Source organism: Maniola jurtina, chromosome 11 (genome assembly GCF_905333055.1).
Source record: "Maniola jurtina chromosome 11, ilManJurt1.1, whole genome shotgun sequence".
Taxonomy (NCBI): Eukaryota; Metazoa; Arthropoda; class Insecta; order Lepidoptera; family Nymphalidae; genus Maniola; species Maniola jurtina.
The window spans coordinates 14,894,400-14,920,988 of NC_060039.1; the positions used below are offsets into that span (position 1 = coordinate 14,894,400).

The window sequence follows — 26,589 nt, forward strand, 5'->3', positions numbered from 1 at the left end:
ACAAATAACTACCTATACACTTGACATTGGCTAATCTTTGTAAAGCCAGACGAGAGGAAAAAAAAAAGTTTGTAGTTATTTCCAAGATTACAAGTTAGGGAAACTTCAAATATAAGTATGGACTTCGTCTGCGCCGGTGCTCGCCGACACACGCACGGCGCGCCTGTGGCCCCTTTAGATAGAGCGCTTCTCAGTCAGTTCCATAGAGTAGGATGTATATAGGGTCCACCACCAAAAACACCAGTAAAACCATAGACTTACGAATTTTCGCTACGCTCAGTAAAACAAAATAAAACATCTCAAAAAGGCAGACGAAGCCCACAGATAAATTAATATGCTAAGTTTTTTATAATTCTGGGCTGTACCTAGTGTCTCCGTATATTGGGTAACTATTACCCAGATATATACCTAAGTATTTAATGATATACCCAGATATGTAAAAAGCATTAGGACATCATATTATCAAGCATATGCTTGATGATATCATAAAATCAGCCAATCAAAACCACCGGTAAATACACCGGAGGGTGCGCTTGTATGTTGTATGCACTGTAAGCTGCCGAAGCAACGCGAGGTGCGAACAGAGTAGGTGCCTACTTTTCACACGGTCATCATCATCATCAGCCTGTGGTCATCCTGTTGGACAATAAATGCCAATAAATGCCGGTATGCCTTTCTTATGCCCACACCCTTCCTCCTCCAGCTTCTTTATGTCATCGGTCCATCGTGCTAGAGGGCGTCCTACACTACACTTGCTTATTCGCGATCTACACTTTAGGACGTTTCGGATCCAACGTCTCTACAACAAGTCTGGCCTGCCCATTGCCACGTATCTAGTGCTATGTACAACAGAAAATATGCTTCGCTTCCGTTAGGGTGCCCCACTACACCTCTATCTTTTATTCAAACATTTTTATCATCATAATCATCATCAGCCTGTGGATGTCCACTGTTGGACATAGGCTGTCCCTAAAGAGCGCCTCCAAACCCGGTCCTTAGCCATTCTCATCCAGCCACTTCCCGCCAGCCACTTTATACCGTCAGTATAGCAGTAGAAGCTTAGGTCTTTGCGTAGTAGTACTTGATTAAATGTCAATAGATGGCGCCAAAACAAAAATTGCCGAAGGTAAAATCAATCTGCATTCAATCATTATGACAACCGCAATTATTATGATTGGCTGAGTTTATAATACTCGGTGCAAATTGTGTGTACTTTGTAATTTGTAACCAAGCGTCGAAGGTGATTGCGATCGTCTTGTCTCTTGCTGTCATTTTATCTTATCTGTCCTCCGCAAGGAATACACTACACTCGAACGATAGGTCCACCGTGATGGCGCCGCTGCCGCTGCTGGTACACCAACGCCAGCAACACCGAGAAGCGTGCCCGCTTTTATACTCTTGGAAGTGCGAGAAATGAAACGCCAGGGTCGGTCGACAGTTATTTTAATTTAAAATTTCAAAAAAGCAAATACAATAATAATCTCCGCATGACTCGTCTCATAAAGCTTTACAAGTAAGTAAGGTGTACATCGGCTGTACGATACAATAAATATAATATAACAAACAGTGAAACTCCGGCGCTGCCAGTGTGCGGCGCGTGCCTCTCCCTCGCTCTTCCTCTCCCCCTCTACTTGTCCTTGTCTTCCGCCTTCCTGCCCAGCGGCACCGCCGCCCGCACCCTGCAATGAGCAAAGCTTGAGTTAGCTACATAAACCGCCTTGATAATGCTTAACACAAAATTAAATCAGAGGTATAAATCTCATGATTTAGATCATGTAGAGTCATGTAGAGTCGCATCGGTAAGACGAAGGAGTCGCAATTCTTACTGTATTTTTAATATTTATGCGCGATAGCGAAATAATTTAGTCGATTGTATCGATTGTTCTCGATGCTTCTCGGTGGGTTTCGGGAATGAGCTCGGCGCGAGCTGCGAGTCCATTGACTCGGCATACTCGAAACAATCGAAAATATCTCGATTGTTTTGTGAAAGAGCGAGAGAATCGTTGACTCTATTGAAGAATACCTTTATTGCGATTCTTTCGATGGTTGAAACATTTATGAATCGCGCATCGTTAATCTGTAGCAGTTTTTCTTTAATTTGCAATTAACTTAGGAGTCGGTAAAGTAGTGCAGTAGGTACGTACTTAGCTGAGATCTCGTTAATCTTGGAGCGCGCCAGCTCGAGGTTGGCGTCCACCTGCGCCTTGTTCATCTCGTACGCCTTGGGCAGCGAGAACAGCGCTATCCACGCTGCAACAGGGAAACCACGTGATCATGTACCAACACTATGTCACCAGTCACTGCGCTCATCGTTGAATACAACTAAATAACTAAAAATAACAAGTGGTCGGATTGGACTGCAATTTGGCATGCAGATAGCTATTATCACGTAGACATTCCTAAGAAAAGATTTTTTTTTAACTGGTTAGTAGGTAAATGCTTTTCTTTCTGTACACTGTAAGCATTGAATCCTATCTGGGTATAGGTGTAGTATTGAATCCCAGGAGCGCGAAAATTTTCATTGGAAAATATGGTTTTAAGGAATGCAAAATGGAAACCAACACAGACATGGCAAAATTTTCCAGGTCCTTTTTGTCTGAGCCCACTGTCATGTTCATTTAATGAAGAGCTCGTGATTGTAACGAATGCGCCAAAAACATTACATATGATCCTAACAAGGTTTGGTGCAGGTAGGATACGGTATAGATGTGACCATGAAGTTGTTGGAGCTTACCGAGGATGATGAGCGTGATGCCGTTGAAGCAGGCGCCCACGTAGGTGAGGCACCACAGCAGCACGCCGAACTTGAGCGAGTCTACCAGGTCCTCCACGAGGAACAGCCTGCAATCGTAAGCAATGAGGGTTCTGTATTGCGCAGGGAGATCAGCGACCGATGCCAAATCAAAGGCTCTAAGCTTTTTTATCAGACTACGAGAAAGCCATGGCTTATGCTTACAATGCTTAAAGGATTTTTGGGAGCGCGCTTGCGTGATATACGCCTACTCAGTTTTGCTCGAAAGTACGCAAATTGCAGGAAACAAAGATGCCAGAAGGGCATTCTAAATTTTAGCGGTTCGGTTGAATAAAGTAGCTCTTTAGACCACTGTGTTATGAGTGTATCAACCTGTTCCGTTACCGTAACTTGATTATTTACACTTTCAAAATTTCGCGCCACCGAGGTACCATCGACATTAACACTTCGAAATAGTGCAATGACAGCACGCAGCTCAATTAGCTGTAATGCTCGTCGTGCTGTCATCTGTCACCGACGACATCACGGTCAACGGCTATTTGAAAAATATCGCAGCGCGCGCGCGTCTCGAACGAAAAACAACAAAATCCTAGCAAGAATCCCTGGATCCAGGAGGAAATTCAGCGAGTGCAAGTGGCAGAATAAGGTGCGTACGTGCATTATAACTGTCATTGCCTATTTCAAAGTGAAACATCGTGATCGTAGATCTCACAGATGTAATCTCCAATGTAGCCGGCCACCGAGCTGCGAGTTGCACAACAACCTTTATGACAGACATAATAATACCAATAAGATCGGTAAGGGTTGTATAGGTATTCTGGGAAACGGGGATAGTCAAGTACTTAGTTAAGACGTCGGCCTCTTTGTCGGGCAGTATGGGGTTCGCTCCCGGGCACGCACCTCTTAACTTTTCGGAGTTATCTGCGTTTAAAGCAATTTAAGTATCACTTGAACTGTAAAGAAAAACATCGTGAACAACCCTGCATGAGATGAGCACAGAGCCGTGCTCGGTAGTGAGCCGGCGATGGGTGGTGTACCTGCGTAGCTCATTGAGTGCAGCGTTGAGGTGTGCGGTGGCGGCGGCCGCGAGCGACTGCGCGCGCTCCGCCGACACGCTCAGGTCTTTCTCCAGCAGCCATCTGAAACCATCCACCACACTCCTTACTACACAAACCAATGGATGTAGAATTACCTAATACCTAGGAGATTTGCTATAAGCGCTTCAAAAACGGCCCAAAAGAGGTGAAAGGTGGCTTTCAAAGATGGTTTGATTTATATTTTTATAAATCAAATACAATACAAGTGTAAATTAAAAATTTATAACACCCCCGACAAGTGAAGGTTGCAGTAACTAGAAAAGAGCTGATAACTTTCAAACGGCTGAACCGATTTTCTTGGATTATAGCTAAGAACACTCTCGATTAAGCCACCTTTCAAACAAAAAAAACTAAATTAAAATCGGTTCATTAGTTTAGGCGCTACGGTGCCACAGACAGATACACAGATACACAGACACACAGATACACAGATACACACGTCAAACTTATAACACCCTTCTTTTTGGGTCGGGGGTTAAAAATCGGTTCAGCCGTTTGAAAGTTATCAGGTCTTTTCTAGTTACTATAACCTTCACTTGTCGGGGGTGTTATAAATTTTTAATTTACACTTGTTAAACTTATTGCTTAGACGTTATGTTTTATTTTTGTATTACTTGCTCTTTTAAAAAAATTGTCCCACGTTGCTGCAATCTAAAGTTCAGGGTTATCTAACACGAGCATGAACACGCTAAATGATAACTATCGCAATACACTCTCTGAACACTAAAATATAATAATAATCAAAGAAAAGACAATTGAGTTCGCGATCGGAAAGCAAATTAATTTTGGTAGCATAGCAACTTAAAATTGAAACAGACAGTTCAATCTGAACAAACACTCTTGTGTTTGTTCAGAAACTCTCAACAAGTGTTCCGCTGGGTTGTCTTGTGTAACAACAATTTGCACACGTTTTGCCCCATAAATTATACGACTTAGACGTTTAATCAAGAAAGTTAAAGAAAGGTTTTTCATTTTAGCAGGTGAGGGAGGTGCCCAAAAATGTTTTTGGGCACGATGCTGAATAAAAAGCGACAATGGGGTCTAGGTGGGAAGTGGGAACGCGCTCATCTACAAGATGCGTATTCACTTTTGCCTTGAAGGTATTTAAGAGGTTATATACGTGGCAGGAAGCACGGATGCCGGAAGAGCATTCCACACCTTAGCAGTGTCAGAAACGTTGAACAAAAACGTTTCGTGCGAGTGGACTGGATGTCGACCTCACAAGCATGCCAACGTTCGCGGTTCACGGTCTGCACAGAGTGTCACGTAACGTGACAGTTGACGGACAAGCTTAGAGCCTCAATAGCTCAACGGTTAAGGAGCAGACTGCAAATTCTCGTTTCACTATTGTCGTACCTACTCCTAGCACAAGTCGAAGGGATATTCTTTTCAACTCACTTGAAAGGATGCCCCTCGTTGGTCTTCTGTACGGCCTGCAGCACGTTCTTGTAGATGCGGAAGGCGACGGCGGCGGACAGCGCCAGCAGCGAGCTGTAGGCCAGCACCGACACCACGGAGCAGCACGCCAGCGCCACCAGCAGCGCCAGCCCCGCGCCCAGCGCCGCGCCCGACCGCGCCGCCGACCGCCAGTAGATCAGGGATTCCACTGGAAACCAAATATAAATCTTCTTAGACCCATATCCTTCAAAATCACTTCAATTCACCCTCCCTTGACTGTAGCTCATACCAAACTTTCTGGCCGCGCTAGTCCTATACACTGTTATGACATTCAGCTTTTGTAATGGATACCGTGAGCGAGTGAATTTATTACATTTGCTGTTATGCTAATCTTTCTTAAGAAAACTTCTATCTTGGTGTCACTTGCGGAAAAAAGTCAGTTCTAAAGTCTTTACCTTTTGGGTGGAACAATATAAAAGAGCATAACTGGGTGACATCATATTATGAACACGACAAAAAGTTCAGCGGAATGTTGGGCAACGGGCGGGGCACCTGCTCCCACACATCTTCTACAAGTTCTAAATTGTAAACAGCCAGAGTGTTTGGTGCGAGCTTTATAATACACTTAATTTCTTTTCTAAAACTAACTAAACTAACTAATAACTTTTCAGCCTCATTCGCAATGACATTGAGGATACTCATAACATCATTAAACATAGTATTTTTAGCGGTTGCTCGGCCTATTTGGATGTGTTATACCACAATCGGAGATAAGATTAAATCTTGAACATAACAATTATTGTAGATTTTTCATGATAAAGAAATTTCTAACATTGCGATTCAGGAATACAAACTCCAAACGTACTTAGTTACGTCCGAAATGTGTCCGATACATCATAATATTATCATCCTGAACTATTGTAAGGACAGTAATTATTATTGTCCTCTAAACACCAAAAATTAATTAACAAGATTTCCTAAACAATAAGTGACTCTAGGTTGAACGACATACCTATCCAGCTGGTAAATGATGGATGCAATTGATGGCAAAAGCCGAAAATATAACATGATGGCGCTATTTAACAGAGGTTTATGATCAACATTGAATGCTTATACGATGCGGATGCAACTACAGTGAAGAAGTAGTAAGTACCTAGTACAATTTAAGTGATAAAAAATTTATGAACACAAATGAATAACGTGCTATAAAAGAAAAAGAATATCCATTTTAAGAGGAGACCCGTCCTCAGTAGTGGGCCAGCGAGGGGTTAATCACGATGATGAAGCTATTAAAGAAAATGAAAACGTAGCAGATTTGCAAGTAAATGTGTAGTTTCAGTAGCATTAACATATTCAATGATTATGTTCAGGTGATAACTTTCGTTTCATCGGCGGTAGAATGCTCCGAGGCGCCTAATAGAGTGGAACTCCCAAGACTCCATACACGAGGTGGATCATTGCACACATTTTTAGATCAATCTGAATAGCTATAAGTAATTGAAAAAGTCAGTGTAGCACCTCTTTTTTAGGGTTCCGTACTTCAAAAGGAAAAAAGGAACCCTTATTATTAGCATAACCTCGTTGTCTGTCTGTCTGTCGTGTCTGTTTGGGGGAATCAAAACCTATAGGGTATTTCCCATTGACTTAGAATCATGTCAGGTAGACTAGCAATGTCTTGTTGTACAAGTAAAGGAAAACATTCGCAAACCGTGAATTTGTGGTTACGACACAAAAAAAAAAATAGTGTGACTTATCAAAAAATTAGTTTACTAAATGACATCAAGATAGCGCTTCCGTCATTAGCTTGCAGTGTTGTTACAGCTGTTGGAGCGATAAAGCCGAGCTTACATTACGAATTAAGCGGCGTGAAATTAGTTTCATTAAACAGTTAATTATTAATTTGTATGGAATTAAATTCATAAGCAAATTCAGGTGTAAACGTCTAATTTCGTGCGTACTTATATAAATTAGTTGCGTGAGATTAATCTCAACATGCATGAAAGTAACTTCGTAATGTAAATTCCGCTTATATTTTTATCATACTGGTTACCTACACATATTGCAGAGTCAGATAATTAATTATGTAATGGAAGCTCGACTGACAGCTTTAGCGACCCCACACCGGACACCGGTCATCGTCTAAATAATTGTCTACATAATATTAAAGCATAAGTAGGTATCTACTGGAGCTACGGATGAACGAAATAAGGCATTCGGAGAAATTTTATTCTAGAGAATGCAGACAAAGTTTTTGATCCACGTTTTACGAATGTATGTCGAGTCGATGAGTTTAATTATTTCAAAGATAATACCCCTTAAATGTAAAAATGTTGTCACCATATTTTACAGTGAAAGTTAGAAAAACAGTCAATTGAGTAACACCTATGGCACTGTTCAATGAACGTATTAAACTCTACTTCAATAATGCGATTAAACGGACGTATCGACATTCAATATAGTTCTTAGACTTTACAAAAACCTGAACATCTCCAAACAAATAGAAATGTTTTGATTGAAATTCCACAAAGCGCGTTTGAATTTACCAATGACAACATGTACTCCTTAAGTTCTCATCGCAATTATTTTAATACAATCTATAATCTTCCATGTTCAGATGATTCAGATTTCATAACCCGTTTACATCGATGCCCGTTGGAAACAACATGGCACCGCCCGCGCCAGCGATCCTAACGTTTTACAGGATTCCAATAATATTCTGCCAAACGATTATGAGCTATACGATATTAAATCACTAAATTCAATATTATAAATTACCTAAACTCTATCACTCAAGTAAGATTCTTTTCCAAACTATCCAACTACAATAGACAAAGTGACTAAAAAGTTACACGTAAGTAACTCGTAGGTACACCAAAAATATCCGTCATCCGAACTGAATAAACACTAGGTAAAAATCAAAAATATGAATGAAACTCAACTTAAAAATAATCAAGCAATATAAAACACGACAAATAAAGCAGATCTCATGAACGTTAATAACCGTAATCTTTAGCCATCGTTTTTAATACAATATGTTGTCCACGTAGACCCGGGGCTCCGTCAACACATAACCTGTTCGATCACACAAGCACTTCACTGACAATTCCGAACTGAGAGAGCCTCCTGGTGGTTCTGCCAGGGGATTTAGAGTCGTGGGGTGGTGGTCGGAAGGTACCTGGTCCTCGGGGCGGGAGGTCTGCGTTCTGTGCGGAGTGGCGGGGCGACTGTCGGGGGCGCGCCATGGTGACCGAGTGGCGAGGCGGAGGCGCCGCATGGCTGCGGCCTGCGACGCGGTGCCACGCCGCGCTACCTTTCTACACACGTCACCAGCCCGCTACTGACACCATGATGTTCAAACTTACGGGATGTATGGTTTTTTTTTTAAATAGCAAGCAGGCGGGTCACCATGTGTTAAGTGATTACCACCGCCCATGAACATCTGCGTTTGCCGATCCACACTTGGCCAGTCGGTCAGTGTGGCGGACTAGGGCCTAAACCCAACTCATACTGAAAGAAGACTGTGCTCAGTAGTCAACGGGCAATGGGTAGATCTTAATAACGATGAATATTTACAGCAGCAGAGAAACCGCCAATGCGTGGCCGGCCTTTCAGAAATTTGTTGACCCGCTCCTTGAATTACCCCATGTTGAAATCTAGCGAGGACACTGCCGAAGGGTATTGGAATCGACGATTTGCATGTGCGTGGAAAAAATATCTAACACAACTGGCGGAAGTGCACCAGGCACCCAGGTAGTGAGGGTGAAATTGCGTATGGTGGCGTGCGGTGCGATTGTAGAAAAAAGAGAGTGGAATCATGGTTGCAAAATATTATAAACAAACTCTTTACATAAGACATTTCCTCGGAGGAATTTATTTTCGGATCCTATCGAAGCCTGACCTTATCTACATAACATCCAAAAATCACAGATTACTTACTTAAAATTACATAACAAATAAGGGACAAAAATTTTGATTTGTCGAAAGTAACTAAAGTAAAATAAATTATGTTGAATAAAAATACAAATAAATATTCTACAATGAAATCAAAGATTATATAATATATAATCAAAGATTATATAATATGTTGTTGCATACTATCTCAACTATCTTTTCATTCTGATGTGAGCTATCAATAATAGTAATAAGACAAATATAACACGAAACTCTGCAATACGAAATAAATTAAGATAAACCCTTATCTCTAGCTACTAATATGAAGAACAATAAGCAGCCCAAAAAGCAATTAATGAATCATACAGATTAAAAGTTAATTTTGTTGTTTTAAGAGCGAATAATAAAGGAGCCTCTTAAGAATCTTAAGATAAATAAATATCAAGAGTAGGTACAATATGCAGCTCCGACGATTGGGAACGGGTTCGAACTCAAGTGTACTGAATGTAACCACAGGCTGACCTTCCCCGCGAGCCACGGCCACGAGGTCAAAGACTTCTCCTGATTAGATGGATATAAGCAGTTATAAGCCACTAGCTTATGCCATTAGCTTTGTCCGCGTGGACTACACAAATATCAACCCCTATTTTACCCCCTTAGTGATTAAATCGAAAATTCTTTCTTAGCAAATGTCTACGTCATAATAGCTATCTGCATGCCTTTCATTCCGGTCAGTCCAGCAGTTTGAGCTGTGCGTTGATAGATCAGTCAGTCACCTTTTATATATTTAGACCGAGCCAGGAATGTCTCGATGTATTCGTAGCAGACAGTTCCCCTACACATATTTGACGTGAACTTGCTACTTCACACTCCAAAAAATATATCAATAAAATACTTATACAGAAATGCAACACATGTCATAAGATAAGCAAGAAAACATACACACACAACATAGATAAGTCTCGAGTTGTGAGAACGAAAAGAATAATGAAGAAGAGAAAAGAAATCTAATGAGAAAGCTACTAAATAGTAAATTGCGAATGTAAAGAACTGGACAAAACTAATGACAACCAAACGTTTAAACAGGCTCTGATTATTGAAAATAGGACAATGGCACGAAAAGCAAAAGAAACTTAGAAGTGACACAAGATAAACAAGAAAGATACACTTCACACATTACCAACTAAAAGGAAGATAAGTCAGAGTCGCTTCGATAACGGGATTAGTGTGTGAAGCCGCAAGATAAAAGGAAATCTAATGTTACCCGGCTATGAACTACGAATGACATTAAAGTTTTCGATAAATAGGGGCTTGGACTGTAGTAATAAAATGATGTGATGTTTTGTACAGCGGTAGTTCATGGGCCAAGAATTCAATATTAAAGAGAATAATTAATTAAAAATCATGATTTTACTTTATTTTTAACATAAATCATTATAACGTCACGCTATAGGAAGGCGATCAATGACGTCACAAAGCGATAAACGACAGATATTTTCAAATTTTTAACATTAAAAAAAGTAATTTCTGCGGGAAAATATTTTTAGCATCTTTTTAGCCCCCGACCCAAAAAGAGGGGTGTTATAAGTTTGACGTGTGTATCTGTGTGTCTGTGTATCTGTGTATCTGTCTGTGGCATCGTAGCGCCTAAACGAATGAACCGATTTTAATTTACTTTTTTTTGTTTGAAAGGTGGCTTGATCGAGAGTGTTCTTAGCTGCTATAATCCAAAAAAATTGGTTCAGCCGTTTAAGAGTTATCAGCTCTTTTCTAGTTTTCTTGTAGAAAAGAAGGTTAGATAACCGTTAGGTTCATAATATTATGTCAATTGACAAATGTCAAGCTGTCAAGATGGACGCGATGGACGTTGCCTAAATACATAATTATTTATTTGAAAACGAGGTTTTGGAAAACTCAGATCGTAGGCGCGGAATAGTCCAAGAAAATCAGTTCAGCCGTTTGAAAGTTATCAGGTCTTTTCGGTCTTTTCTAGTTACTGTAACCTTCACTTGTCGGGGGTGTTATAAATTTTTAATTTACACTTGTTAGTTATGTACCTAAGCAATAGGCTGATGGGATACTGTTCATAAAACAGTCCAAGGCCCTAAAGCGAATGGACGGAGCTGAAGATAACCAATTTTTATTAAAACATGCTCGTAGAAAGGATGCATAAGATAATAAAAATAGAAAGGCATAAGAAAAAGTAACAACTTAGAATTTATAATTACATACACTATGTAATATAGAAGCTCGTAGCTTTTCAAAAGCCTGGTACCAATATTATCTCATACTGGGGGTTTAGTATATGTATAAACCGGAACGAAATCGGGCACGTCAACTAGCATTAGATATGAATTATGATATGGAAGTAGAACCTACGTACTTAGTAGATGATAGTGTTAGGTATTAGCTAAATAACGCTTGCTTAGTAAAAAAAAAAACTTTATACGCGTGTTAAAGCCGAAGCCCTACTGCAGCTGCGATCGACTCATGACATTACAAAACGCACGCACGTCGACCGACACGACTTTTGTAGAAACTCCGACGAGTTTTAAACCCTCTTGCCGAAGTGTAAGGGTATGCGAAAATCGAAAGTTGCCATGGAGCTTTCGGATATAACAAAAAGTCAACGACAGATAATTTGTAAAGTACTTTCATCAATTCAGTGGTACCTACAGTGGTGTAGGTCAAGTGGCGGAGTGCCAAATTACTTTCATATCTAGCAACAGCTAGTTAGTACGTGTCTATACGTCTCTCGTTATCAAATGAAAACTTCAGTTTTCTAGTCATTGTATTAAAGAATGAATATGAAGAAAGTTTGATCTGACACCAATTTACCGTTTAAGTTAAAGGACCAGCAATAAGTAACAAAGAGAGCTGACAATAAAGCTGTAGGATTACTGATTAAAATGTTTCAACTACAATAAAAGTTTGCAGTTATTAATGAATGATGAAGAATCTGTATTTATCGATGCTGTTTAATTTGGTTTTATGCGTACAGTATTAAATAATAAATGAAACTAACACATAATAAAAGGAGTGCCAAAATAACACAGTATAATTTCATTTCCTTCAAAATATAAAATTGTGTAAAATGTTGATCCCTATAAGCAAAAAAGCAACCTCATATCAATTTTAGAATACTAAGAGTATGTATCTACGACGATGTTATACCTACCTACACCACAGCTTTATCAAAATACTCCTAGAACAAAAATAGCCGTATGCCAAAGTTCTCAGATAAAATTCTCTCAAAGAAAATAGTTGCAATCGACGAAAGCACACAAGTTCCGTTAAATAAATAAGAATTCCAAGTACTGTGAGCAGTGAGCAAACAGTTTCAAAATTCAAAGAACACTCGAACAAAATGTAGATGAAACTACAATAACATTATGATGATCGCAGTTATAGTTAGGAAAAGCTCCGCAAATTCAGCAAATGACAACGATTGCAAATAATCTTCTACTTGAGGCCTTTACTTGAGGCCTTTTGGCTTTAATGCTCTAAGAGTTAGCGGCGCCGGGATAACCAACCCCTTACGTATAACTAACTGGTGATGTGTGGGGACAACTTTTCTTTAGTTCTTTCTTTTCTTTCAATGGTCTCAATGTTACAATCAGCACAACATACCTGATGAAGTAGTCAGCGTCGTTAGCTGGCGCAATCACTCGCGCCGTGCGTCGTGCCAAGACAAACAGGCAGGCGTCCACTGTGCTGACGATTTTGCATGTTAGTGACCTTTGTTATAACTGCCTACTGCCCGACATAAAGACGCATCAGTCGATCAATTTTACCCAATAAAATCATGGAATGCATGTCATTATCTTTATCTATACCAAATCTATTGAACATCACAGATTCTCGATTTGCCCTTGGAAGGGTGAACTCAAAATATTCTGTGTAGTGTAGGTACCTACCTATTTTGACTTACAAGGTTGGAACCACAAAATTCTTGATTGTGAAATTTTAAAAGTGATGAGATAACAAAAATCATGTTAATACAGGAGTTCTGTTAAATGAACCATATGTATTCCATTACAAGGCATTAACTAGGTACCCATTTTAAGCTAAAGTGAAACTAGATTTTAGTCAAGCGTTAACTTGCCATAGATAAAGTAAAAGTTTTCGCTTATGATAAAACAAACATCTTAACAGAAACAAGTGAAAAGCATATAAATAAACAAAATTTTAAAATTGCTCTTAACAATCGTGAAGGCGCCGGCATAAATTAAAGTCTTGAAGTAGTTTTGTCAGATCGATGTTGCAAGTTAATAAGTCGAACCCTGTGTAATATCGTCCAAGTTATTTGAGCAAATCCGAGTTTTATATTATTACGTTTTTAGGCTATATGTTTCACACCAAAAAACCCAACACTGCAGTGTTTGATTACATACAAAGTAAAAACAATGGAATAGGTAAATAAACGATACATTCGTTAGACGATATCAAATTACGGAAAAAGGTTCAAATATTTTTGTGTGTTCAGGTATATGATACTGTACCCACAAGGTATGAGAAAGTAACATTGCCTTCTAAAAAGGGATTGTAACATGAAATTTACTACCACTATAATATCATCTTACAAATCTAACAATTCTGACCATCAAAAGGAGTAAAATACTTTGATTTAAATGATTTGAGTTTGAGTTTGAAAATGTAATATACCGTATAAAGATCAGTAGACAGTAACGTAGTACAGTTAAATAATAAATTACAAAGACATTATCAGTTAATTATTCAGATAGTGGCGTAGGTACAGTGAAATGGTAACAGTAGTTGGTGATACTCGTTATCTCAGGACGTTGCCACTGTACACTGTAAAGCAAAATTTAATACCTCCGTTGTTTATAAATAAATATATTAGTTGAAAGATAAGTTATCTCTTTTGAAATAAAATGACCATTGACAATAATTGACATACAGATTTTATGGGCACAACCATAAATTTCATGGTAATTTTAGTTGAAATGGACTATACGCTGGAGTCAAGACTGAACTGAACTATGTTCTCAACAACTCAAAAAGTTTCACGGATCGAGCTTTTGCAAATAGGTATTGACGTAAACAATCTTTAAGAAAAATAATAGATTCAGAAAACTTAGAAACGGGAAATTGGAAAATGCTTAAATTGTTGAAGATATCGAGCGGAAAGTTTCCATTTAAGTGATAAGTTGAGGAGGTTGAAAGCTAGCGTCATGTGGCAAAATGTGAAAAATAATCGCAGGTGAAATAGCAGGAAACCTCTAGTATGACAACTGACATGGCGACTCGGAGATCACGGTCAATGTTATCAGCTCACACGCATTATGCTGTAATAACTGATAATACAAATTGCTGTGCACATTAGAAACGACCTTACGTAACAATATGTGAGTAGGTATACATGTCCCTACTAGGTAGGTACATCTACATCATGTTTTGTAACATTCGAGATCCAAAATATAATGAGACGTTGATTTAAGAGATAATGGGGCATTAAGTTGATATGTTGAAAAGAAGAAGAGATAAATTTTATTATTAGAGAAGGATGATACCGTGTTTTGAATTTTGTAAGATTACTGAGGTGTCATAAATTGTTTCGCCAGAATAAATGACACAATATAATTTGAATCAGTGATAATATTCAGGAAACATAACATACGAACCCAGCTTAACGCAGCATTGAAACAGGAACTTTTTATGGTGCTATCTAGTAAAAGTGTCACTCAGAAAAACAGGTATTATTTATTATCTCAGGTATATCGAATTATTGGAATGTCCTCCCAAAACCTACGCAAAATAAAAAATAGGTTCAATGCGATCAATTTTTGAAAATAATCTTACACTAGGTATGTTAACATAGATTTATCGTAGGTAGTAACCTAACTTCTAAGAAGCTTGTCAGAAATACCTAGAGATAGGAATGAGGCTCAGTATCTATCAATGCGAAGATGGGCCGACGAAACACATTATTGATAATTTGTTACCTACTTAGATGACATGATATTTTTTCCATCGACTATGTATAACCTGGGTGAGTCAGTTGAAAACATCCCCCCTCCGCTTATGTGATTACGGGCTAATAAGGCTCTGTTTAATCAACAAAAATATACTAGGGGCAAAGAAGAATAAAAAAGCCATGATTCTAATAAAACAAGTAGTCGTTTTGAACAGCACAATAGAGAAGTGACTGAAAGGCGATTCAAAAGGCCGTGTGCAGTGAGGCGGCGCCGCCAACCCAACACGGAATTGCCTAGATCGATACGCGACCATGCCTGAGTGACACTGTTGACTAGCTGTCGGCTAGCTCGAGCTACACACCACCGACCACAGCGAGTCAGCGAGCCACCTACTACCTATCTCATACGAAAATAATGACGTGTGTTTTGAAAGGTCGACCAAGTTTTTTGCTGCGCCTCGCGATAGTAGAAACGTTAAACGTTCTTAGATCCATTACTTATACTTAACGAAATTACATTGATTAAATATGTGAGTACCTAGATAGCAAAAAAGCCCTTAAAAAGCTTTCGATGACGATACGCCACTCATAGAGCCTGCCTTTATAAAAGGCTTATCAAATTAAACCGCATTTTGAAATTAGATAATAGACAATGAATCGCAAAAAAGCCTTTAAGTTTTGTTTCATCTCACGGTGAACAATTTAATGTATTTACCACTAATCATCAAGTGTGTGTAGTACCGTGTATTCGTAGGTGTTCCAAGTCCCTATTATTTGAAGAGTTAGTAGGAACTGAAACTTAATTGGCAGACGATAACAAAAGACCGTGTTTAACGATGCGGCAACACGTCAATGCAGAAATAACACGAAAGATTTACGAGACAATGGCTGACACTGACACAAAACAGGTTGAAATGAAACTAACCTCCCACTAGACTAGACCTAACACAATGTAGGAAATGTTTTAATGTGACAGGCTTGCGCTTGACGACAATCATGCTTCAAAAAGCAAAGATGTCTACGTCGGAGCGCCCTTGCCTAAAAGATGCCTATTTAATTTTAATATGGATGAATTTAGGTAAAACGTGGCAGAAAATACGGATGCCAGAAGGGGCCTTACCTTAGCGGCTCGTATCAGAAACGTTTAGCAAAAACGTTTCGTGGGAGTAGATTGGACGTCGACCTCATAATGATGCCAACGTTTCTCGCTTTTCTGTGGTAGAATGGTGAAAGAGGCACAAGGAACAATTTCCTGATTACACTCTCCAAAATAAATTCAATAAAAGACCGATAAGCAAGCGACATATTAATAACCCAACGTCTGGCTTCTCAAGCCAGAAGGTTATAGAGCCTCTGGTTTTTCCACTTCAAATTGAACAGGCTAGTTCAGAGTTCTTCAGGCTTACAAAGTTACAACACTAAATAGAAATACAAATTAAAAGTCAGAAACAATTGGGAACGAATGAAAAGGCGCTTTTCAAAACGGCGAGCTCAGCGAAGCGCCGCGCCGCGGTGTCAACACGACAACACAATTCAAACGGGACAGTAGACTGCTGTCACTGCTGGATAGGTTACAACAAGGGGAAAGTAGCTATACACAATTACTGTTTCTGAGGTCTCAATTATAGGATAGAGGGTTAGAATGTAAGGGTTTAATTTAGATTGTCTGTCTCCAGAGTTTGAGCTAAATATTTCTGAGCCTTTTGTTGCGATAATATCTTAATTGGTTAAGTTGCCAAACTAACTGGGCTGCAGCCAAGAGTTTTCTTTCTGGAAACAAACAGACTAGATTCTATCAAGGGAAAACATTTTAGGTCAATGGAAAAACAATAAAATCATAACCTTTCCGTTCGGCTTTGCCGTAGTCGGGTAAAAAGACTAGCCAAATACATAAAATCGCAACTGCGGGTAACACATGGGATTATAAAGATCGATACGGCTTACATTTGCCAACTGAGATTACAGCGACGACAAAAGGTAGTAATTCCACATCTACATCGATGGACAGAGACGGACCGTGAGTTTGTTGGGCCCAGGTACACTACACTGGTAGGTAGGCTACACTGGGCTAGTATTAATTGGGGGCCTGCCTAATTGTATAATCAACTAATTGCCATTTCAAGTACTAGGTACACGGTATAGGAAAAAAATTAACGCAAACTCTCTGCATTTTTGTGGTGCAAACGGCAAATTCCTTTATTTGCTCATTATTTGTTAAAGCACAATTTATGGAAAGAACTGATAAATTATTCAGTCGGTATAATTCGTGTTGACCTTCTGCTATTTTTTTAAAATTTAAAATTTACAATGCAGTCCATTTTATCTTCAATCGGGGTTGGGGCCCTTTAAATCCACGGAGCCCTCGGCTGCAGCCCAAAAAGCTTTTATATAGATCCGCCCCTGTCGATGGACAGCGATTATAAAGGGCGAAAATCAAAAATGAGTCAATCAAGAAAAGAAGAGAAAGTTAACGTCCAACGTGAAGGTAAGGAAGAACACTTCAATTGAATGACGCATCAAGTTGACGGTGTTGATGAAGTAATTGAATTTCATACTACAATCGTACAATCGTCGTAACGTGCGTAAAGAAACACTTTACAGTTCACGTGCCTTCTGTTTTGTGAATGGACGATGCGTATTGTGTACGCAAGCCATTGATCACGTGTATGAATAAATCTACGTAAGAAAAACATTATTATCAGAGTACTGAATAACAAAGAACAAGAAAAGGAATCTTTTTTATATGTACTCACATACAAGTTAGGCCTCGACTACAATCTCAGCGGTGCTAACTAATGATGCAGTCTAAGATGGAAGCGGGCTAAGCTGGAAGGGGTATGGCAGTTTTTTATTAATATCATCAATACAAAGAAGAAACTGAGTTAAAGTCAAGAGACATTATGAATGTTACAAAATGTAAACCTGTCTTGAAAACAAAATGAAAGTTTGGAGTGGAAGCATAACGAAAGGTCGTTTAAAACAAACAACAAAACGCGGTGTCATTAATATATGCCCCTAATCTCGTCATCTAATCAATTCTTAAACAGTCAACTATTCTCGGCACGTACGAGACGGCAAGAATACACCGAACTAACCTGTGAATATAACCGGAGCCAAAAATACAGTAGCAAACGTTGACACTGCGTACATCATCATTGAGATGCTACAATGTAAATGGAAGTATTTCAAAATTCTTGTCACATTGTTCGCAAACGGGGATTAGGAAAAAAGAGGGTTCTTGAAATGGAATGAACTGTATCAATGAGGGTTCTTGACATGTAGGATTTGTCCTACCAATGATATGTGAAGACTGAAGACTATCACCGATTTGGAAAGATTCTACTTTCAGATTCTACTAAGACGAGTTGGCAAGAAACTTAGCAACTAAATAGCAAAATGTTACAGTGTATAGATGTTCCCTGTTCTTTATAGAAACTGCCTATTCTTTTACTGGAATTTGGAATGTTTTGAATAATAAAAAAACTATGATGATTTTTGGCCTTAACAAAATCCCTTTCTTGCACACGTTGATAAAACTATATGGAATGATTTCAAATTGTAAGTCACGAAAAAATCTCTGAAGCAAACCAATGAAAAATGAATTTTGCCAATACTAGGATAATTGATTACCTCTGTGTGACCTTTCCTTAAACTGATAAAATCTAAACAAACTTGATATATCGGAGATGGTAGAAAAAAAACCAATTCATGCGATTTAAAATGTAAAATTAGCATCTTGAATGTGTGTTGAATAAAACAAATAGCAAGCAAATGCTGCTGTGGCCTGTGACATTAGCAGACAAACTAAAGCTAAATAGAAATACAATGGGAGGCGAGACGAGTGCGGTAAAAATATCGCTCAACACGCCCGGCGGCCGCCACCGGCGAATGTTTTCCTAATGTGAATCCCAATTATACGGATTCAACTAATTAGAAAAGTGCGAATCAGACTGGCGCACTGAAGGTTCCGTACTCGGATATTTTTCCGACATTTTACACGATAAATCAAAAACTATTATGCATAAAAATAAATATCTGTTTTTAAATGTTGTTTGTGTTAATGGTTCAGATACAACCCTTCCATATGATACCCATTGCTATATATCTTACTTTAAAAATTGCAAATACTAATTTGTTCATGAACACGTTTTTTTTTTGTGATGTAAACACTAAAGGAACCACACGGTTTTCGGATTTTTTTTCTTTACTTATACTATAACACTTACCTACCTGCCAATTTCCATGATTCTAGGTTAACGGGAAGTACCCTATAGGTTTTCTTGACAGACACGACAGACGGACAGACAGACAGACAACAAAGTGATCCTATAAAGATTCCGTTTTCCCTAAACGGTTACTATAAGAAAATATGGCAGAACATTTCACTGTTACATTGTAAAAATTGTAATCTGTTGGACAACGCTCAGTCTAAAGTTTGAAGACGATAAGGAAGTTAGAGGGGTACAATTGAATAGTTGAGTGGTCAATGACACCAAGTCTATTGTACACAAATAGGTACGTTAACACGAATAAAGGAAGTGATGTCTTTTACACAATTCATCTTGTTGGAAAAGGGTGGCTTGATTTTGACACAGTTAATTCTTCTGCTTGAGGCGTTTTGGCTTTAATGCTCAAGTGACGGTAGCGCAGAGATAACGTACCCTCGGGTATAACATATTGTGATGTGTGACACGAACAAAACAAAACGTTTTTCTTTCTGATGAAATAATTGGTACGCAGCAAATAACGCATTGCAAAGGGAAGATTATGGTAACATAGAAAAAGTCCAAAATGGATATGCATGGAGTTTTTTTTTATGAATTTGTAGCCATAGCCAAAAGTCAAATTAAGCTTGACTAATGATGTAGGTATTGGCTGTTGTTGGGTCGTCAGGCTGTTGAACTGTCGTCTAGAACGAGGAAATAATACAAATGTCAACGCACCTAGGGAAGTCTTTGTCCCGAAGAGGAAATAGCATCTTTGGAGATAAATAAGGCTCAACACTCGGTTAGGCTACAGTTAGCCTTTAGTCTTTGTCCATTGTGGCATTCTCATGTTTCACCGTTTTGATTGTGACTCATTGAATTATTCGACTCATTCCGAACAACTACATAGGTATCTTTAAAGTATCTTGACTAAGCGTTTAGCACGGTAATATTATGTATCGTTTAGTATCTAGCATTTCAATAGATTGGATGAATAAATATAAGGTCAAAGTTCAAAATGCATGAAAATTAAAGGCAAATGACTGATGCAAAACAAGTAGACGAGCGAGGACTGAAGAACTCGTGTTCTCGCACAACCACGCAAGGATATGGCCCCACCTTACGCAGTACGCACTTGACAGATAAAATAACCTCCAAAGTCACTCTCTCCTAGTTTTGGATTTTTCATCCATTATGGATTTTTACTAAAACCCCATCAATATTCATTACTAATTCCATTATTCATATTTTTTTTTATCAGCACTAAAATAAATAAGAAAGATCAGAGCCATTCAGCGAGCGATGGACAGAGTTATGCTTAGAGTTTCTCTATGGGATCAAATGAGGAGACCCGATCCAGAGTAACCGATATGGCTCAGCGGGTTGTGAAGCTGAAGTGACAATGGGCAGAGCACATACTCGTAGTTCGAAAAACCGATAACACGTTGGGGTCCCAAACTGTTAGAATGGTGACTGCACCGGAAAGCACAGCATTGGAAGACTCTTAACTCGGTCGACAAACGACATCAAACGAGACCCGGGATCCGCTGGATGGCGGCGGCCCAAGACAGAGGTTTGAGCAAGTCCCTACATGAGACTCAAGTTCCTCTCAGACCTGGGTGCATTTGGAACCTTTGTAGCTTTAGATTTAAGCTTACGTAATTCATTATCACCACTATATCATCTTACAAATCTAACAATTCTGACTATCAAAAGGTGTATCTAATTACTTTGAATAAATGATTTTGAGGTTTTTTTTTGAGTTTTTGCGATCTTCTATCGGTTGATAATTATGATGATAATGAAGCTACACTCTCGTATGTAGGCCGCATTCAATGTTAAAAGGGATTCACCCGCTCAGCTACTACTCAAGCACAAGTCGAGAACAAGGGGTACTAAATGTGTCATTAGAGCGAGGGCGGGAAGAAAGTGCACTAGAAGGTATTTTGTAATTCACTCCAGAGCGGCGGAAAATAAAGCCTTCTACCAAGCAGTGACAATGCTCGTTAGTGTTGCGAGATGGAAAATTGTGGAAAAAAGACACCATATTGACTTTATAACTCTCGACTTTTCATCAAATGTTTTATCGCAAATATGCCCGAAATTAAATGTCTGCTATTTTTGGTAAGTAGTAAGTTAAATGTTACTTGAAATGAAATGTGCGTCTGTGATAACTACGATTTACAGTTACACATTAAAAATAATGACAGTCATAACATTACTTTAAAGGAAGAAAATAAAATCAGTAAAAGTTACAGAGATTCTTGAATTCGAAATAATATAAAAAACATTCGCCCAATTTTTAGTGAAATTTTTAGTGAATTTTACTTTAAGAATTCATAGCATTGATGTTATTGAAGATTTTAATTAAGTTATATAAAGCAACAACACAACATTCGCATAAACAATTGACATTTACCAATTACCTACACAAGTGTAAATTAAAAATTTATAACACCCCCGACAAGTGAAGTTACAGTAACTAGAAAAGATCGAAAAGACCTAATAACTTTCAAACGGCTGAACTGATTTTCTTGGACTATTCCGCGCCTACGATCTAAAGTATTTGAGTTTTCCAAAACATCATTTTCAAATAAATAATTATGTATTTAGGCAACGTCCATCTTGACAGCTTGACATTTGTCAATTGACATAATATTATGAACCTAACGGTTATGTAACCTTCTTTTCTACAAGAAAACTAGAAAAGAGCTGATAACTCTTAAACGGCTGCACCAATTTTTTTGGATTATAGCTAAGAACACTCTCGATCAAGCCACCTTTCAAACAAAAAAAACTAAATTAAAATCGGTTCATTCGTTTAGGCGCTACGATGCCACAGACAGATACACAGATACACAGATACACAGATACACAGATACACACGTCAAACTTATAACACCCCTCTTTTTGGGTCGGGGGTTAATAAAATAAGTATGTCAGAACTTTTTAGCTTCGAGGTACACTTATTCTGCTAAAATTTCATGTCCGGGTCTTCATTGCAGGATTTTCATTCTTTAAGAACATAGCAGAGCTAGGTAGGTAACAGTTAAGATATGAGTACCTAAAGATTATTTGCTGACATGTTTTTTATCGGCAAGTTTTGTAACATCACGATAACCGGCCCAGTTTGATTACTATTGATACAGAATAGGAAAATTCCCAAATGTTTCTGAATGTTTATATTGCGACACGAAATAGAACTGATCTGAGGAGACAGGAAGTGGCCCATCTGTTCCACGCGGTTCCAATCATTACTTATATTATCAGGAATGCAAGCGATATAGGGTCTTAACCTTCACCACATAAGGATCACATCGCCATCTAAGCATAAGGAAGATAGATACAGGTCGACGTTGGTATCAAAAGTGATAATGTAGCAAATCAACAGATGATAAATACTGAATACGTCAGTATTACGGAGCAAAAAAATTTTAAGGTAATAATCGAAATCAACTAGGTACCAAAAGTGAATAAACATGTTTACAAGGACAGGAGCAAGTTTTACTAGGTAGGTACATATTTACATGTAGTGAGTATTTACTAGTAGAGTAAGAGTAGGCTTCAATGCTAAGACTTTGAGATTTTGAAATAAACACATTGTCATGTAAGTTCTACCACAGGTTCTACCTAGAAATTTTTTTTTTTCAATAATAGGCTAACAACAGTGTAATAATAGCTAAGTAAGCTAGTTTTTAAATAAATATCACTGCAATTTGCCTTCTGGTGATAACTAGGTACCTACTACCTACCTACCTAGGGTGCCTAGGATGTGAGCACGCGAGTTTTATACAAAGGAACCTAGTTTAGTATTTTATAGTTTTAAAAATTCAGCCGCGTTGAATTAAACATTATAATTTATGTCACCAAAATCCCACCAGGCATCATTCCAGAAACCGGTTAGGGATATGCTGCGTTGCGCGGCCACCAGTCAACACAATCGAAAGTTGTTTTATATTTTGAAATATAAAAAAACTGTGTGTGGAGCAAAGTAATGAATCTTAAAATACGTAAGTATGTATCAAAAGATTTATTTCAGTAAGTAGGTAGGTAAGTACCTACACAATAGGTCCTCATATTATTATGTACAATGCATGGAGAAGAAAAATACCTAATTAAAAACTACATGAAAGGCTTGATGAAAAGAAAAAAAAAAAACATTGAAATTATGTTGCATGTATCATATTTTGACAAAATAAATGGTCATGATTAAGAAAGGAGAAGGATAAAAGAGAAGGAAGCAGATGAGTAGATGCAATGATAGGCCAAAAAAGCGGGAAAGCATAAAGAAACAATAGATTTTAACCGGTAGGAGTCCAGCAATATCTGATTCGGATGTTCACGAAGATTTTACTTAACGGAAAAATACCTACCTAGAATTTGTGAATGCCAATAGCTCAAGTGAAGTAATCAAGAAAATGTGATAGGTACGTAATTACATATTTACGACCATCTAAAGATAGAGACAAAACTCTAAAGAAGCCCAAAAGAAATTCAGCTGGGTATCTTATCATATAAAATCACACTTGGTAAGAATATAATATTATTATGGTGCATGTGATATTGGTGACATAATGATGATAGGAAACGCAAACAACCTTGTACTGCAATCAAATGCTACTTGAATAAATGCGCCACGCGGTGCTGCTGAGATTACATCTACTGCATTATTATCTAGATCTAGACACAGGTATCAACCATTCATATTACGCACAAAGTAGAATATATTTAAGGTACCCAATTCACATCAATGATTGGCCACTTATGATTGGGATTGATTTCTCTCTCTTGGATATTCTGATAAGAACACCAACAGATGATTAGCTAATTTCTGACAGAAACAGCTGAACATTGTAATAAGTATCTTGAGTAATGCTTGCTCACGAATTATTTCATAGATTATAGGAAGGATTATATTATTTCCTAGATTTTAGTTTTTGAACATAACAAAAACAATGAACAATGAAATACTTTGGTTACCGCTCGTAGGTCATGTTTCAGAAAAACAAAATTGAAGTTGGTGAAAAAAGTATGGGACAACATTACATAGTGTCAACGGATAATAAGCCATGTGCACCAGAATTACAGGCGAAGCTTGAATGAGGATAATATGTAGGTACCTAGCCAAAGATATCATGTTTCTGTGACGGTGGAAGCCGGAAAACAAAGGTGAAACTCACCTTCTGCTAGTTGCCACTGAGCCGCAAGCCACCCGGCGTGGCCAGTGATATCAAAAGGTCTTCGGCTAATAGCTGATTGCTTCAAATACACGGGACTACACTAATTCAATTAGCGTCAGTTTGGCCCAAGGTTTGGCCTTATTGATTCGCAAGGACTATGAATGAAACGTCATGTACTCCTGGTTAAAATGAATTTAAAAATATACCGCACTTTCGAGAACATAAAAGATAAAATGATGGTGAATGACCTTCCCCAATATTTATCCTCGATTGATGAATATTGCGCAACGGCCATTCATTACCAAACAATGGACACTCGGGGCAGACCATCGCGATTAAATCCGTAGTAATGAGGCTTCAATGTCGCCGAGAATGATACTAATTCGATCTTGGCAAATGGCATACCTCCGAGCTGACGGACAGCCGGCTGCTACGCGATCTTTCAATACTGACTGAACTGACTGCCGAGTGCCGACTCGATCTACCATCGCCATCGTCACCATGCTACTACACTAACTGGAAATTATATAGATACGATCGCAGCAGCTCACCGGTTACAATACTGAGTATTGTTTGAAAACTGTTCAACTGATTTCTCAAAGATGTGAAAAACAACAGACGACATGCTCCAGAAAGTTGCCGATAAAACACGTTCGTGTTGTTATTGTGTGATAAGCGCGTGTCAATAATGCGAGTGTGAGGTGAACATCTGTCCGAGCGCTTCGTCAGTGCCACGACGACGCGATTAATTGGTCAGTGGTCACTGTGACGAGATACAAATGGCACATCGCAGAGTCGCGATACAATTAGACGGCAGCTCGCCGCGACCGGCGGAGGCAGGTGCGGCGCCAGGAGCCGCCAGGATCGATCGCCGCGAGCCGCGACACTGCCGCGCCGCCGCCCGCCCTCACTCACCTTCGGGGTGTAGCCTCTGCGGGTCGAACCAAGCATCTGCAAGAGAGGGCTGCGCGTTAGCGGGTTAGTCGCGACAGGAGACAAGCGCGAAGCGAAGCCTGCGCCGGCACTTACGCGGGTCGAGCACGCTGCAGAGGGAGGGCCCGGAGTCCGCCATCGTGACTCTTTACGTAATATTGGCACGGAACTGGAGGCGGCGGACTGAGCGCGCGCCGCGCCCGACATTCGCGTCGATACTGGCCCTCCGCCCTCGGCGCAGCGCCCCTCCCCCGCGCCGCGCCTGCGCCGCGCGCCTTCCACTCCTCGCGCTCATGCTGCGTCACCTCGCAGGGTCCACCGGCCATACCTCACGCTCTCATGCGGCCGCTCAGCTTGCATTGCAATCATTAGTCACACGGAATATGCTGTTAGTACAGGCATCAATCATTTTATACACAATCTACTATTTACATTAGCCACAGAAGCTAAACCATCACCTTTAGATTAAGAAACAGTAGAAATTGATACAGAAGTGTTCATTAAAAAGAATACATATTAAATACTAAACGTTAAATATATAATATACACAATATAAATCATGCCGATAATAAATAGAAAAATAATAATTAGAAACAACGAATAATTATTATTTATATTTTTCAGCTAATAGGCTTGATTTATGCATCGGACAGAAGTTAGTAGTTAGCCATCATCCAAATCCCCAACAATATAAAACGATAATGGTGCAAGGACTTACAAGATGAGTTATGGCCACGATTACACGTTATCTCCAACGAAATGATCTGGGATGCTGCACTGCGTAGCCGCATTTTTACGTAACCTCACTTATGTTTTTAAGATACGAGTTTCTTAAACATGCGTAGTTAAATAAGTACCTCCTCCATGGTTTACGTTCATTAAAGCAAATCCCCATGAGTTTGGATGTGGACTGTTGCTATTCGCTACAAGAAACTGCAGCCTAGTGGCTAAGATGTCGACCTTCTTGTCAGGAGGTCAGGGGTCCGAACCCAAACACACACCTCTAACTTTTCGGAGTTATGTGCTTTTATATAATTAAATCTCACTTGGTTTAAATGTGCAGGAAAACATTGTGAGGAAACCTTTATGCCTGAAAGTTCTCCGTAATGTTCTCAAAGCCATACTGGGCAAGCTGGCAGGCTAAGACCTTCTCATTCTAAAAGGAGATCCGTCCTCAGTAGTGGGCTGACAATGG

General features: G+C 39.0%; 1 protein-coding gene across 8 annotated transcripts in view; it reads right to left on the minus strand.

Moving 5' to 3' along the window:
* Positions 1-1,427: 1,427 nt before the first annotated feature.
* The window catches only part of LOC123869850 (reticulon-1-A), a 43,542-nt gene continuing 18,380 nt past the window's right edge, over positions 1,428-26,589 (minus strand). For 3 of the 8 annotated variants that reach the window (XM_045912917.1, XM_045912916.1, XM_045912922.1), the window contains 6 exons: positions 25,377-25,412; positions 5,248-5,455; positions 3,790-3,891; positions 2,735-2,841; positions 2,145-2,250; positions 1,428-1,679 (listed from right to left, as the gene is read on the minus strand). In XM_045912917.1, coding sequence (XP_045768873.1) covers positions 1,628-1,679; positions 2,145-2,250; positions 2,735-2,841; positions 3,790-3,891; positions 5,248-5,455; positions 25,377-25,412 — 611 coding nt within the window. In that variant the 3' untranslated portion in view covers positions 1,428-1,627. Of the gene's footprint in view, positions 1,680-2,144; positions 2,251-2,734; positions 2,842-3,789; positions 3,892-5,247; positions 5,456-8,248; positions 8,280-8,422; positions 8,572-25,376; positions 25,413-25,490; positions 25,628-26,589 lie in introns of those variants that run through there. The other 5 variants (XM_045912919.1, XM_045912923.1, XM_045912920.1 and 2 more) reach the window with 4 other exon arrangements.